Below are 14,026 nucleotides of genomic sequence, written 5' to 3'. Positions count from 1 at the left end.
TTACCACTCTCATTGCATTGTTCAATTTTGGGAATTAGGGAAAGCACACCTTCTTCATACACAATAGGTAACTGTATGTGCATATATTACCGCATGTCTCTTTTCTAGGTATTTCTATAGTTTAATCTCACCATGGAGAAAGTAAGAGAACGAAGAGGAAGAACCCAGGAAATTTCTCCCCTTTCTCAATAGCTCAGTTTTCCACATTCGATGGTCTAGCAGCTTCTAGTGTCTTTTACATTTGTCAAGGACTTTCGAAGAATGGACGGAGCTTACTGGGAGCAGTTATTTCTATGCGGAAGAAGGGACTGATGTTCATCCTTAAGTTGCACAGAAGACAGAGGCATGGGCAGAATTAAAACTCAGAGCTTTTGGGAGGAAGTAAATAATCTATTATTCTAACTGGAAAATAACTGATATTTTTGCCTTAAAGTTAATCTTCTGTACTCTTTCAAAAAATCAAATTTCATCTTTCACTCTATTTCATTCTTTTTTTCAGTTAAAATTTTTTCCATTTTATTTTATTTTATTTCTTCTCAGTGTTTCAAAATTCATTGTTTATTCCATTCTTTTTTGTAGAATAACATGGGTAACTCTACAAATAGTAATAATATTTACTCTCTTTCCAGTTTTATTATTTATCTTAGAGGCACCCCAGATATGATTCTGGGATGGATAATTGATAACATCCACTCCCTGCCAGAGAACACATTACTGTTTGCTCCTCATCAGTAGCGTAAGATTGCCCATTTCACCAGCAGCATTGAGAATGCCTTTTATTCTTTAAAACTTTGAGACAGGAAATATTATTTGTATATTAGGATGCATTTATTTTAGTACCAGAGGGTTTGAAATTTTTAAATATGTTTGCTAGTCATTTGAATTTTCTGTGAGTTGCTCATTCAAGCCCTCTGCTTATTTTTCTGCAAAGCTCTAGAAATTTATCTTAAAAATTTATTTAAGCTTTTTGGACATTAAGAATATCAATCTTTTGTGTGTTAGAATTTAAGACATACCTTTTTCACATTGCCCTTTACTTTTTTTGTTTATGATCTTTCTGTGTTCAGAAGTTTTAGATTGTAGGTTGTCAGATTGTTTACCTTTTTGTTATTTGACTACTTTTGTATTAGAAAGTTCTTTCTCACATAAACAGAAACTCATGTTCATGTTCAGATCACCTGGGTGGCTCAGTCAGCTGGGCACCTGACTCTTGATTTCAGTTCAGGTCATGATCTCAGGGTCATGGGATCAAGCCCCACACAGGGCTCCATGCTGGGTGTGGAGCTTGCTTAGGGTTCTCTCTCCCGCTCTCTCTGACCCTCCCCCACATGTGCACATTGGTGTACACTCTCTCTCTCTTTCTCTCTCTCACTGTCTTAAAAAAATGTTCCGATCTCTCCTCTTCAGGTCTTTCATATTTTCATTTTCTTGACTAACCGCCACTGAGCTCTGTAAGGCCTGGGTAGAACTCGTGGTGGGATTCCTAGGGAAGACCTGAGTTCTGGGGACTGTAAGGTCAGAGAGAAGCTAGTAGTCTCAGAACCAGAGCAGGGGTACTCTTGGGCACGTGGCAGAAGAGACTTCCTGAATCTCTTGTGGGAAACAGCTTACCATTACACAAAACAGGTTTCCTTGGTGGAATTATGAATTGATTTGAATAAATATAAGTTTATTATGTTATCAGGAGAAAAAAATTCTATCACATATATTTTGAAACCCCAATGCCTCACATGTGGCCTGTTCCTCGAGCCCTCCAATTGGGGAACCCTGAGTCACACGCCCTGAGTCCACCTGCCACTCAGGCGGAAATGGTGCCTTTCAGAGCTGCGGACTACCTTTCAGAATACCTCAGTGTCACAGTGGGTAGCGTTCACGTACCACTGTAACCCAAGAAGTGGTTTCGCTTCAGGACTGGAAATGAGATGAAGGAAAAAGGAAGCACCAGAAGGGATGGGGTATCTTTCCTCCTTGCTAGATGGAGACACATGAATGTTGTGAAGAATGAAGGAAGTCTTTGGGGCTTTTTTGGGCATGCTAGAATAAAGTTTTTATATACACCAAGTGAAGCTTCCAAATCAAATACTTGAACTAATACTCCTTTTATAACATAAAACAAACAAACCCACAAACACCTGCAAAGCCCTAAATCTCCTTTCAGTTTCAAATATATTATTTTGTTGTTTCCTGGCAGTTATTTGACTGATAGCAAATTTATTATTAATGACGCTTCATACGTTGTAAAGTATACATCAATTTATTGAAGATTAACATGCCAGGAAGACATTCACTGTCTCAAGACAGTTTGGTTAACAGAAGTACATCTATAGATGAACTGTCTCTGTTAATATGACACTTTCAAAGTAATGATAAAGAACCAGTGACAACTGAAATCAATCCTCTCCTCTCAGGCACTAAAGGAAAGAGGTGTGTATTGCAAGATCTGTGAATAAATGGCCAGACAGATTTCTAAAAATGGTTTAATATTAATCTTATTCAAAATTATCTTTTTTCCTTTAATATAGAAAACCTCAACTAGTAAGAATGCTCTAGAGAAAGAAAGAACTGTAAGATTTCACTCATATGTGCAATTTAAGAAATAAAACAAGTGAATGGGGTGGGGGGAGAGAGGCAAACCAGGAAACAGCCTCTTAACTACAGAGAACACAGCAATGGTTACCATCGGGGAGGAAGGTGACAGGATGGATGAAACAGGTGATGGGGATTAAGGAGGGCACTTACGATGAGCACCAGGTGTTGTATGGAAGTGCTGAATCACTATATTGTACACCTGAAACTAACGTTACACTATATGTTAACTGGAATTAAAAAATAAAAACTTAAATTAAAAAAAAAAAAAGAATCCTCTGCTTGACTTATTTCGCTAAGCATGATACGCTCTAGTTCCATATGATCTCCCTGATATGAGGAAGTGGTGACGCAACATGGGGGCTTAAGTGGGTAGGAGAAAAATCAATGAAACAAGATGGGATTGGGAGGGAGACAAACCATAAGTGACTCTTAATCTCACAAAACAAACTGAGGGTTACTGGGGGGAGGGGGTTTGGGAGAAGGGGGTGAGATTATGGACATTGGGGAGGGTATGTGCTTTGGTGAGTGCTGTGAAGTGTGTAAACCTGGTGATTCACAGACCTGTACCCCTGGGGACTAAAAATATATGTTTATAAAAAATAAAAAATTAAAAAAATAAAAGAATCCTCTGAAAGGAAGGCAATTGAGTCCATTTACTTTTAAATGGCAACTCCTTGAAAAGTCATTTCACATCAGTATTTACTAAGAATCTTCACATTTCCCCCATCTTATTAAGTTGATGGGAGATCTGTCATTAATAGTTGACTAAAACCTTGTGAACACTGTATGTGAAAGTTCTCTGGATTGTGGTAGAATCTTTGTGTGTGTGTGTGTGTGTGTGCACACGTGCACGCATACAAGGAGAGAAGAGGAAAGAGAGGAAGTTTCCCTCACGCTCACTTGCTGGTAGGGTGCCCACACTTTCCTCCGTTCCACAGGTCAGCGGCATATGCACAGGCTTCCGTTCTGGCTCTGGTTCCGAGTAAGGTTTCCGGAGGCACAACTTACATAGCCTCGTTCGTCCATCTCTAATAATTCTGTGAGTCTCCTCAGATCCCTTACTAAATTCCTTTCTGCCTAAAATGACTATAGTCTACTACTGAGGACAGAACCCAACACAATGAACATGAAATCTGTGTTTGATGACGAAAAGCTGAACTTGTTTAAGAGTCATCATTCTGAGAACGAATTTTCATAATGTAGAAATGTTACCGGCTAATACATGTTGAATAGTCCCCATGCACTAGACCTGTGCTAATTACTTTATATGCATTAGCTCTTATAATCTTATAAACTACTGAAAAAGCAGTTGCTTTTGTGGTACCTACGTCATTAACTGAGCAGACTGAGGCTTGGCCTGGCTGGGTGACTTGCCCATGGCCACCCAGGGAATAGGTGGTTAACTGAGGATTTGAACCCCTGCAGGCTGGCTCCCTGCCCTCTTAAGCACCATGCAGGGAGGAGAGAAAATTCAGCTATGCAGAGATTAACCAGTTCTTGAAACTAGATCTAGTCCTGAAAACAGCTTACTTCTTGGTGATTTGTCAGTTTCTCTTAGAGGATAAAAAGATATTGGTTATATAACATATAAATGCTGCTAAGTTATAGATAACTGAGATTTTTATTAAAGTAAAACATCATAACTATAATTTTCATGATTTACAAGCCCTGTACAAGCAGCAAATATATACACTTAACTGTTTACCTGCAATAAACAGAGTAAAAAAGTAATCATAAATTTTATTTCTGGTATCCACGGCTTTGGACTTAGACACATTATTTAAGCTTGGCAAAACTTAGTTTCCTTGTAGATTAGAAATGCCATCATCTATTTCACCTATTTTATAGGTTAAATGGATAATGACATAGGCTAGTCACAAGGATTAACATGACAGCTGTAGCAGTCACTTACAAAAATATATACAAGTAACATTTTATTATTTTTAATTGCATTGTAATGAGCAGTCCACAAAGTTCTTTTGTGTATCTTACTCCACTGTAATTGTATTATCTGAGGTAGGAGAGATTATCCTCCATTCACATGAGGAAATTGAAGTTTAAAGAAGTTTTATGACTTATCCAAGGTCTCACAGCAGACAAAAAGTAGACAGGATTACAGAAGCTAGATATCTGACTCACAATTTTACCATATTTTACTTAACGTCCTTCATGACAAAAAAAAAATCTTTTAATCAATAACATCTTTATAATTTAAAACATTTTCTCGGGATTATAGCATCGTTGATATTACATGTTTATTCCAAAATGGTGTTGGATAAAAGCAGACCACTCACCTTTTTCACTTCATACTTAATAGCAAGCTTGACACGACTCAGGGAAGCTTTATGCCTGTGTATCTCTAGAGGCTCTGTGGATTCAAGATCTCCATTCAGAATAGCTTCTACTTCTTCTGAGTCCCGGCAAAGATCCAACACACCCACCACAAAGTCTTTGCATTGCATGGAGAGTTTCCGATAGTCATTCTAAGAACAAGAGTTTTAAAGTTTAATTCAAGGAGTTTGCTTTAATTCAATGGAAAGTGTTTAAAGTTTTGGTGAATTACAAAAAGGGGTCCCTTCTTCTGGTTGGAAGCTACTGTTCCTACATGGACGCAAGGCTTGCTGAGTTAGACACAAGTGGGATTTGCCCCCAGTCCCGATCTCAGCCAGTATCTTCTGCAATGCACCCACTTTGAAAATGGTATGCACATTTGTTCCTGGTTTGTATTAAGAGATGTTGGCTAAATGCTAATGGGCACAGACCCAAGGACCAAAAAGAGCTGCATCTCTCATATAAACAATAGTTTCCTTAGAGCCAAAAGAAAACCATTTCTGTAGTGCAAATTGGTTTAAATGGTAATTTTTCTGAAGTGGTGATCTGACATAGAAGACTGACTACACATGAAAATAACTTGTTCAGTTTCCGTTCTCCATTGCCTTGTTGGTGACATAGCTTCTCAAGGTGTAGTCCTACAATCAGCAGCTTCAACAGCACCTGGGCTTGTATTAGAAATGTATTCTCGGATCCCATCTCCGTTGTTCTGACCTAGAAACTGAAGAGAGGGCTCAGTAATCTGTAAACACACTCTCCATGTGTTTATGATACACACTTATGTTTAAGAACGACTGGTTTCTAGTGAATGAAAAGGGATGGACAGGCACCAACAGAGAGAGGAGGTATTTTTCCTTGTTTGTCTGAAGGTTATCATGTCCTGCAGAACTGGAAGGAAAGAAATGTCTGATTATATGTAATTGAATTCTCAGGGGTTGCAGAATATCAATACCTGAGAGAAAATTTCCAGGCCACTGGAACTAACACCTTGCTAAAAATAATCTGTGAATCTTTAATTTCATTAGCATATTTATATAGTGCCATGGACTGGGATAAGGAAGTCACTTGGCAGCCTTCCCTGTTACCTTCTGAATGGAGTTCTATTTCTAGCCCTTTGGTTCCAGTCAAAGTATCAATGACCATCTGTTGGGAAAGTATCTTACTTTCAGAAATCCCAGTTCTACTTCTACGGCTTTCACTAAAATTTGTAAGAAAGTTAACTGGATGATGGTCTGATTTGGCACACTTCAAGAAAACACAGTTCCCCATTTCAATATGGCCTGAGATACTGTACATGTCTAATAACCAAGTAATGCCCAGCACAGAAGAATTTCCAGGCTTCCAGAAATCCTACTTAAAACAAAAACATGAAGAATTTTAATTTTTTATTTATTTTTTTTAAAAAGATTTTTATTTATTTGACAGACAGAGATCACAAGTAGGCAGAGAAGCAGGCAGAGAGAGAGGAAGGGAAGCAGGCTCCCTGCTGAGCAGAGAGCCCAATGCAGGGCTTGATCCTAGGACCCTGGGACCATGACCCAAGCCGAAGGCAGAGGCCTTAACCCACTGAGCCACCCAGGCAGCCCTAATTTTTTTCTTTAAATAAATAACTGACTTGATGGCAAAAATCACGTCACTGACTAAACTAAAGAAAAAAGACTGTTTAAAGCTACACAGTCTAGAAGAGTTTCCATTTCAGATATCAGAAATTCAGATAAGGAACAGTTACAGTTAATCCTTCTCCCCTCATAAGAGAATAGATAAAATGAATAAAAACCTCAATCTTTGGTTTCCATTCAAGCTGGTACCATGCAACTGATAAAATTAATAAAATGTTCAGCCTCTGGTTTCTATGCAGAATGTCAGTTAAATATCCATCTGCCTTCCATTCCTGAAAGACTAATGAAATATTTTATTATAGCATCCAGAAGAAGTATTAAATTCATGTCTGTTTCCATATAAAGCTCCCCTTTTAATGCAGTTTTTTTAGACGAAATTTCCTCATGGTACTCCTCAGTTCAGACTGTTCTATAAGATTTGGTACAATATAGGATGGCCCTTTCTCCATTGATCGGAAAAAAAGAGAGACTATTTCAATGCTTGAAGAAAATGGTAGCCACCTCTGCAGTAACACCTGAAAAATAACTCATTGTTTCAAGAAATCATAATCAGTAAATTGTCTTAAAGAAAGCTGTGTGGTTTGTTCACATCCACGGAAATATCAATCAAGAAACAAAAACTGGCAGTCACACGAATTGCAAAAACAACACTTTGTCTTCGTAACACCGTAAGCGTTTCCTGCAGAAAGAAGTCTGTTGCCCAAGTGCAGAAAATAATCAGTGCTGGAGATAACGGCAATTTCTTTTTTTGCGGTCATGGGATGCCACTTTATCAATATATGTGGAGCTCCCAGGGAAAGAGGGACGGGGACAGCTAGAGAACCTTTTCTCAGTGGCAAAAGGAACTACCTGAAGTCTGCATTGCAGGATGATACTAGCTCTACCACAAGGTTCAGCTGTATCTTATTTCATGACTTGGACCATTTGTCTGGTCTGCATTTTCTAGTAATTTTCTCTTAATTGAGTTTTGCTTAATCATCTTCATTGTGAAACTCTTCTAATACCATGGCTGTCCATGAAGTTACCACAAGGACCTGCTACCTTCCCTATAGAGCAGGAACTCAAAGTCCTGAAGACCTGCTCAAGCCAGGTGATGATGCCTCGTCCTTGTCACAACCTGTCTACAGGTTTTAGCAGATTTATTTTAATGCTTATGGTTTAATCATCATTCTAATCCCTTTTTATCTGTAAGAGAAAAATTGAAATTCAGCTCTAAGGAGGCTTGGTTCGGTCAGATCCTTTCCCTGATAACAAAAGTGGCAGGAGAGTATAGTGGTTAAAAGCACAAATCTAAAGCTAGACTTTCTGGGTTCAAACACTGCTTCTACCATCTATTAGCTGTCTGATCCTGTGGCATTTACTTAGCCTCTCTGATGAGAATATGCCTATACAATATTGCTGCTATGAGGTTTATATGCTATAGCATGATTCGTACACAACAAATACTATAGAATTACCTCAGCGTTATCAGACACAGTGCGTTAGATGGAATATCTAGACCCAGGACCCAAGATGCCTAAATCTAGGCTTAGCAGATTGGGTCCTTGGCTAATAGGCTTTGTGGTCTCAGTTGTAAAATAAGAGGTCTGTACAGCCAGAGGACTCCTAGAATATCTTCCTACTTTATAAAGTGCCATCTTGCTTTTGGATTATATTTCTTTAACTTTTCCTCACAGCTCTACTGTGATGTAAGTTAAAAATTGCTTTTCTAATTTAAAGATAGGAAACTGAGACACAGCGGAGGTAAATGCCTTCTTCTTTTTTTTTTAAAAAAAGGGGGGGCATCATTGACTCAGAATTGAGAAACTTCACTTTGCATTCTCACAGTTTAATAAATGACTAGCTTTCTTACCACTGACATTTGGAGGATTAGACCTGGAGTCCATCCTGCCCAATATTCTGTTTCTCAGAATAGCTTCAGACATCATTTGCACATCCAAACTATTTCTTTAATAACCTGTCACCAGGCTGTCCTCCATTAATTTATCTAAATCTATACCCTAGAATGTTCAACCTTTAGGGGTAATGACCTTCACATGTTTTTGCCATCATGCCTCCTGAATTCCTCAAGGAACTCTGAAAACTACACACTGCCTGAGAACCTTCTTGGATGCAGCTAAGGAATGGCAATTTGAGGCATGAGATGCTAATCTTACAGGCCATTGATAAGATGAAACAGGTACAGGTGTCTAAAAAGGGAAAAAAAAATCACTTCCTTTCCACTAGGGACATCTTATTTTTTCATTTCAAGGCTGGTATTTTGAGTGCATCCCCTCTATGGAAATAATATAGTGAACACATGGAATAGGGCAAATTAGGTGACCTGTTTATCTCAGAAATGAGCTTCACTTCCACTGCCCTTTTCAAGCTCAGAGTCTCTGGGTCTGTGCTGTGAAATCACTATTTTCTCAGTCTGTCTACAGCCCTGATGGATGGACAGGAGCATAGGACAAAAGGGCAAAGAGATGAAAGGAATAATAAGGACAGGCGAGAATAGGAAAGAAAAGAAACATTTAGTCAGGAGAGAGAGACTTGTCCTTAGAGACTGTAACTGCTGGAGAACCATCTGCGTCCCAGCTCAGAGAGGGTCATGCTACACAAGTGCTTTCCATATAGTTCAGAAAAAGGAACTGAGAGATTTAGATGACTTTTGCATATCCCTAGATACTTGGGAGCTTTCTGGACTCTTTCTTAAATTCGGTTATGTTTTCTCTCTTTGCCTCTTGTAATATTTTCCCACATTTCAAAGGTTATCAGAGGTGACTCTTCAAGTTAGGGTAAAGGAGGTTCTAAGTAATATCAATCCAGATTTAGCCAGCTTCAGGGGAAAACTGTGAATAACAAATTTTTAAAACTATCGCTTGACTGAGATGACTTCTCTGGGCAGAATTGCAAACATCATCATCTTTTATAAATTATTAAAGCATAATATTAGAAAATATTCCCTTTTGTAGACTCTTATAGATTTTCAATATATTATTAAGCAAATGCAAAAAAAAGGGCTTGAGTGACATTTGAAATAGTGGCAAATAAATTCAGAATTATATTACTAGGTCAAAACAGCGATATTTAGAACTTTTTTTACTTCAATGCTTTTCTATTCTCTCTGAACAGAATTTGAAGTTTTCAATTTGCTCAGAGACAACTCAAAGCAATGGCTTAAAAATAAATAAATAAATAATTCGTTTTGAGTCCAAGAAAATACATCTTTTCAAATATCACATGATGATTCTCTTCAGCGAGAATAAATAAAAGGTGATATTTTTTCTTTGTATTTTTCCACATTTTTACAATAAATATGTGTAGCTCTTACATCAGAAAAAATTTTAATATAATAACCAAGTTATGCTAAGTCCAGATCTCTATCAGAACAAGATGAAGGTTGATGAATATCTAGGTGATCTGGTGTGTAGGGAAAGGGAAACAAAAAACATGCAAAACTTTCCTGCCATTTTTTTCATGATTTTGGTTTTTTAAAAATTTTTTAAGATTTATATAAATTTTTAAGATTTTATTTATTTATTTGACAGACAGAGATCACAAGTAGGCAGAGAGGCAGGTAGAGAGGAGAAGGCAGGCTCCCTGCTGAACAGAAATGCAGGGCTCGATCCCAAGATCCTGGGATCATGACCCAAGCTGAAAGGAGAGGCTTTAACTCACTGAGCCACCCAGGCACCCCATGATTTTGTTTTTAAAAAGACCATTTTTCTAGAGCAGGTTTAGGTTCAAAATAAAATTAAGAGGAAGGTACATAGTTTCCATATATGCCCTGCCCCAAAACGTGTACATCTTCCATCATTGACATCTCTCACCAGAGTGGTACATTTCTTACAACTGATGGGCCTTCACTGACACATCATAATCATTCAAAGTCCATAGTTCACATTAGGGATCTCTCTTGGTGTAAATTCTGTGGGTTCAGATAAATGTATAACATGTATCCATCATTATAATGTCATAGAGTATTTTCAGTGCCCTAAATATCTTCTGTGCTCCACTGATTTATCCCCCCACCCCCATTCACTCCTAGCAATACTGATCTTGTTAATTTCTCCATAGTTTTGTCTTTTCCAGAATGTCAGATAGTTGGAATCATATAGTATGTAGCCTTTTCAGATTGGGTTCTTTCACTTAGTCATATGCATGTAAGGTTCCTCCATGTCTTTTCATGGCTTAATAGCTCATTTCATTGTTTCATACCATTTTTTTGCAACCCCTTAACCTGAATTATATTGCTAGTTGCATTTGCGCAAATCTCACTTAAGTATGAAAAACTGTAATAAGATCTGAAAGACAGAATAATCACTCTTTCTGTGATCTGACACCACAACACTAAAAAGCAGATTAACTCAGTATCCAGAAAATAATTTAAGGAATTGATGTCTACAATAATCTTCTTAGGTGGACAACAGGAGACAAGAACCTACTGAAAAAACAGTCTGACTTTCACCAGAACCATGAAATCTCCTTTTGCCCCAGATTTAATAGGTAGAACCAACCAAAATACATACAAGGATGTAGCAACTGAATAAAAGATAAAAATGTTCCATCATTCGTGTATAAATTTTATTTAAAAAATACTACTACTTGTGGACTAGAAATGATGTTCAGGGAAAAAAAGTTCATTTATTTAAAAAAAAATCCATTAACACAAAACAATTTGCTATCCTTGTATTTCTGTGTTGACCCAATGTCTATGACTCACCACTCTGAATATAATTTGTGGATTTCAGGGAGAAGCATTTTTGTCATATTAATAAAATGACTTTAATTGTATTTCATGTTAGTCTTTTGACTTTCTATTTAAAGGGCTATAGAGATGTTTGGGCCAATAAACACTTCGTGCAAAACTAAATACCCTTCTGTGTTGTGTGCCACTATACCACTAACTACAGAAGAGGAAGAAGAATTTGGGAGGCAAAAAGTCACACCTAATCCCTCCTTTAAACAAAAGGGGTGGGGGGTGGGAGGGGCGGTCTTGCATTCTACTTAATGCTCATCCACACAGAACAGCCCCATAACTATAGCTCTCTGATTCAGTATACACCCAAGCCCAAAGCGAATTTATCACAGCACCATGCCGAGAGGGGGAAATCATCGAATCATTTCTGAACGACATTTCCAATCCCTCAATATTTTGAATCCGCTGGGCAAAACTGATTCCAGAGCAAACTTTGGAAGGCACCAGGCGGCGGCAGGAAAGCGAATGAACGTGCAAGGTAGCCGGGGTGGAGCGCGGAGCTTACCTTGAACTCCTTCTCTATGTTGGCTAGCTTGGCCAGCTCGTTGCTGAGCTCCAGGGCGGTGAGCACCGGGTCCTCGCTAGACAAGGACAGGTACGCGGGGCTTGCCAGCCCCTTGTAGGCATTGATCCTCGAGCGTGAGTGGCTGAAAGAGTCGTGCCTCTGCTTCTCCATGCAGTCTCCGCACTTGCAGAAATAGTCGTGCGGCCGCTCGATCCTGGCGCCCTTCATCAGCAGCATGTGTACCACCTCGTACTTCTGGCAGTGCGCCGCCAGGATGATGGGCGTGATGTCGGGCGAGAAGCGCGTGCCGTCCTCGTCGTAGGCGTAGAAGTCGTCGTCCTGGAGCTCCTGCTCACAGGGACTCAGGGTCAAGCGCTTGCTGGCCGCGAAGCCGGGGTGGTTTAGGATGGCTTCCACGATGCGCACGTAGCCCTTGCTGATGGCAAGCAGCAGGGCGTCGCCGATCCGCGCCAGGTTCTCCTTCTTGAGCAGCAGCTCCGTCACCTCCAGGTGCTCGTTGCCCACAGCCAGCTGCAGCGCGTTCTGGCCCATGTAGTCCACGCAGTTGACGTTCAGCGTCTTGGACTCCTCCAGCATCTTGCGCACCACAGGGATGTTGCCATACTCCGCAGCGTCCAGAAAGCGCTCCTCCTCGGCGGTAAGGCTCGTGCCCCGGTCATTGAACATGAAAGCCGGGCCCCGGACTGCCTGGCGCCGGCCCTTCTCCCGCATCACCGTCTTGCGCCTCAGAGATGGGCTTCCCTCCATGGACCTAATCAGCAGCAATGAAAAACAACTGTAGACTGTTAGGGCGTATTGCTTCCTCCCACAGATCCAGACCTTTCTAAGTAGGCAACACCTACAGCCGACCTGCGGGCCCGCGGGCAGCTGGTTAGTTGCTAAACAAGGCACCTGAAATTAACACCTGTACCTAATATGGACTGCTTGGGCCCAGAGGGAAGCCTATAGCCTATCAGAACGAGGGTTCCTGTTCAAAAGAAAATGGCATTTGGAAGAAATAATAATATAAACAATGTCCAGACATCCATGCTTCCCTTGTGGCTCTGGTAAAGATGGAACTCACTGGACCTCATATAAATAACCATACTAGTCTTAAAAGTCTTGAAAATAGAGGTCTGGCAGGTCCTTGGCACCAAAGCACTAGGATTTGAGGGTAAAGAAAGCAAATTTTTCAGGAATTAGGACAGAAGAATCCTCTCAAGTCATTGCATATTTTTAACTAAGTAAAATAATTGATGGGGGCAGGGGTGGGTAGCCTAGGATTTAGGCCAAGGATCTTTCAGGATCTTACCTTTGTTATCGTTTTCTCTTAAGGGTATCTTGCCTCTGCCCCCATCCCCTCCCCCCCAAAAAAACCTAACTTACTTTGTTGAAAATAACTGTGACTTTGTAATGAGTTGTTTAATTACCAATATTATATAATTGCCTCTTTGAAGTAAAAGGATATAGTATGATTTATGGTTTAAAAATCACTACTTATTGGGGCACCTGGGTGGCTCAGTCAGCTAAGCCTCTGACTCTCTATTTTAGGTTAGGTCATGACTTCAGGGTTGTGAGATCAAGCCCGAAGCCCCACATCCAGCTTCACACTAGGCAAGGAGTCTGCTTAAGATTCTCTCTCTCTCCCTTTCTCTCTCCCTTACCCTCTGCCCCTACCCAACCCCCTCCCCATCTCTCTTAAAAAAATAAAATCACTACTATTATTTTATGAATAAAGCAACTGGATATTAATTGTAATATCCAGAACAATGTACCTAATATCTACCACATTCATTGAGATTTTTCTGCATTATGAAAGTGATGTCATTAAACTGATCTGTACAGTGATTCAGGTTCACATTTTAATTTCTGTGATGGTGAGTAAATTCACTTCTTTGGACTTCTTTACCCCAGATGTAAAATGGAAATTTACAAAGTGCTCCAGAGTTTCCTCATTAGCACATGAACAAAAAGCTTTTTTAGAAGTTCTGAGTCTCTGAAAAATGATGCTAAATAAACAACATAATTTTTAACACTGTGATTACTTTTTTTAACATTGTGATTACTTTTACTATTTAAATGGCTGTTATTATAAATACAAATCTCCATCTTTACCCTTAGCCAGTTCTAACATTCTTGCTGACTGAAATGCTCAAGATAAGCTCCTTTAAAATATCTGTGATTTTTGTTTTCTGTGTGAGTTGCAACCAAAAATACCAGATAAAGCTCTTTTTACATTAC

At 39.4% G+C, this 14,026-nt stretch overlaps 1 protein-coding gene across 6 annotated transcripts in view; it reads right to left on the bottom strand.

The window, feature by feature from the left end:
* The window catches only part of TRPC3 (transient receptor potential cation channel subfamily C member 3), a 72,356-nt gene that overhangs the window by 39,997 nt on the left and 18,333 nt on the right, over positions 1-14,026 (bottom strand). For all 6 annotated transcript variants that reach the window (XM_082726778.1, XM_082726779.1, XM_082726780.1 and 3 more), the window contains exons 2-3: positions 11,786-12,557; positions 4,884-5,072 (exon numbers count right to left, since the gene is read on the bottom strand). In XM_082726778.1, the coding sequence (XP_082582904.1) occupies positions 4,884-5,072; positions 11,786-12,557 (961 nt within the window). The remainder of the gene's footprint in view (positions 1-4,883; positions 5,073-11,785; positions 12,558-14,026) is intronic.

Source organism: Mustela nivalis (genome assembly GCF_964662115.1).
Source record: "Mustela nivalis genome assembly, chromosome: 4".
Classification (NCBI taxonomy): Eukaryota; Metazoa; Chordata; class Mammalia; order Carnivora; family Mustelidae; genus Mustela; species Mustela nivalis.
Note: the sequence above shows the minus strand (reverse complement) of the source record. Positions and strands in the feature narration are given on the sequence as shown.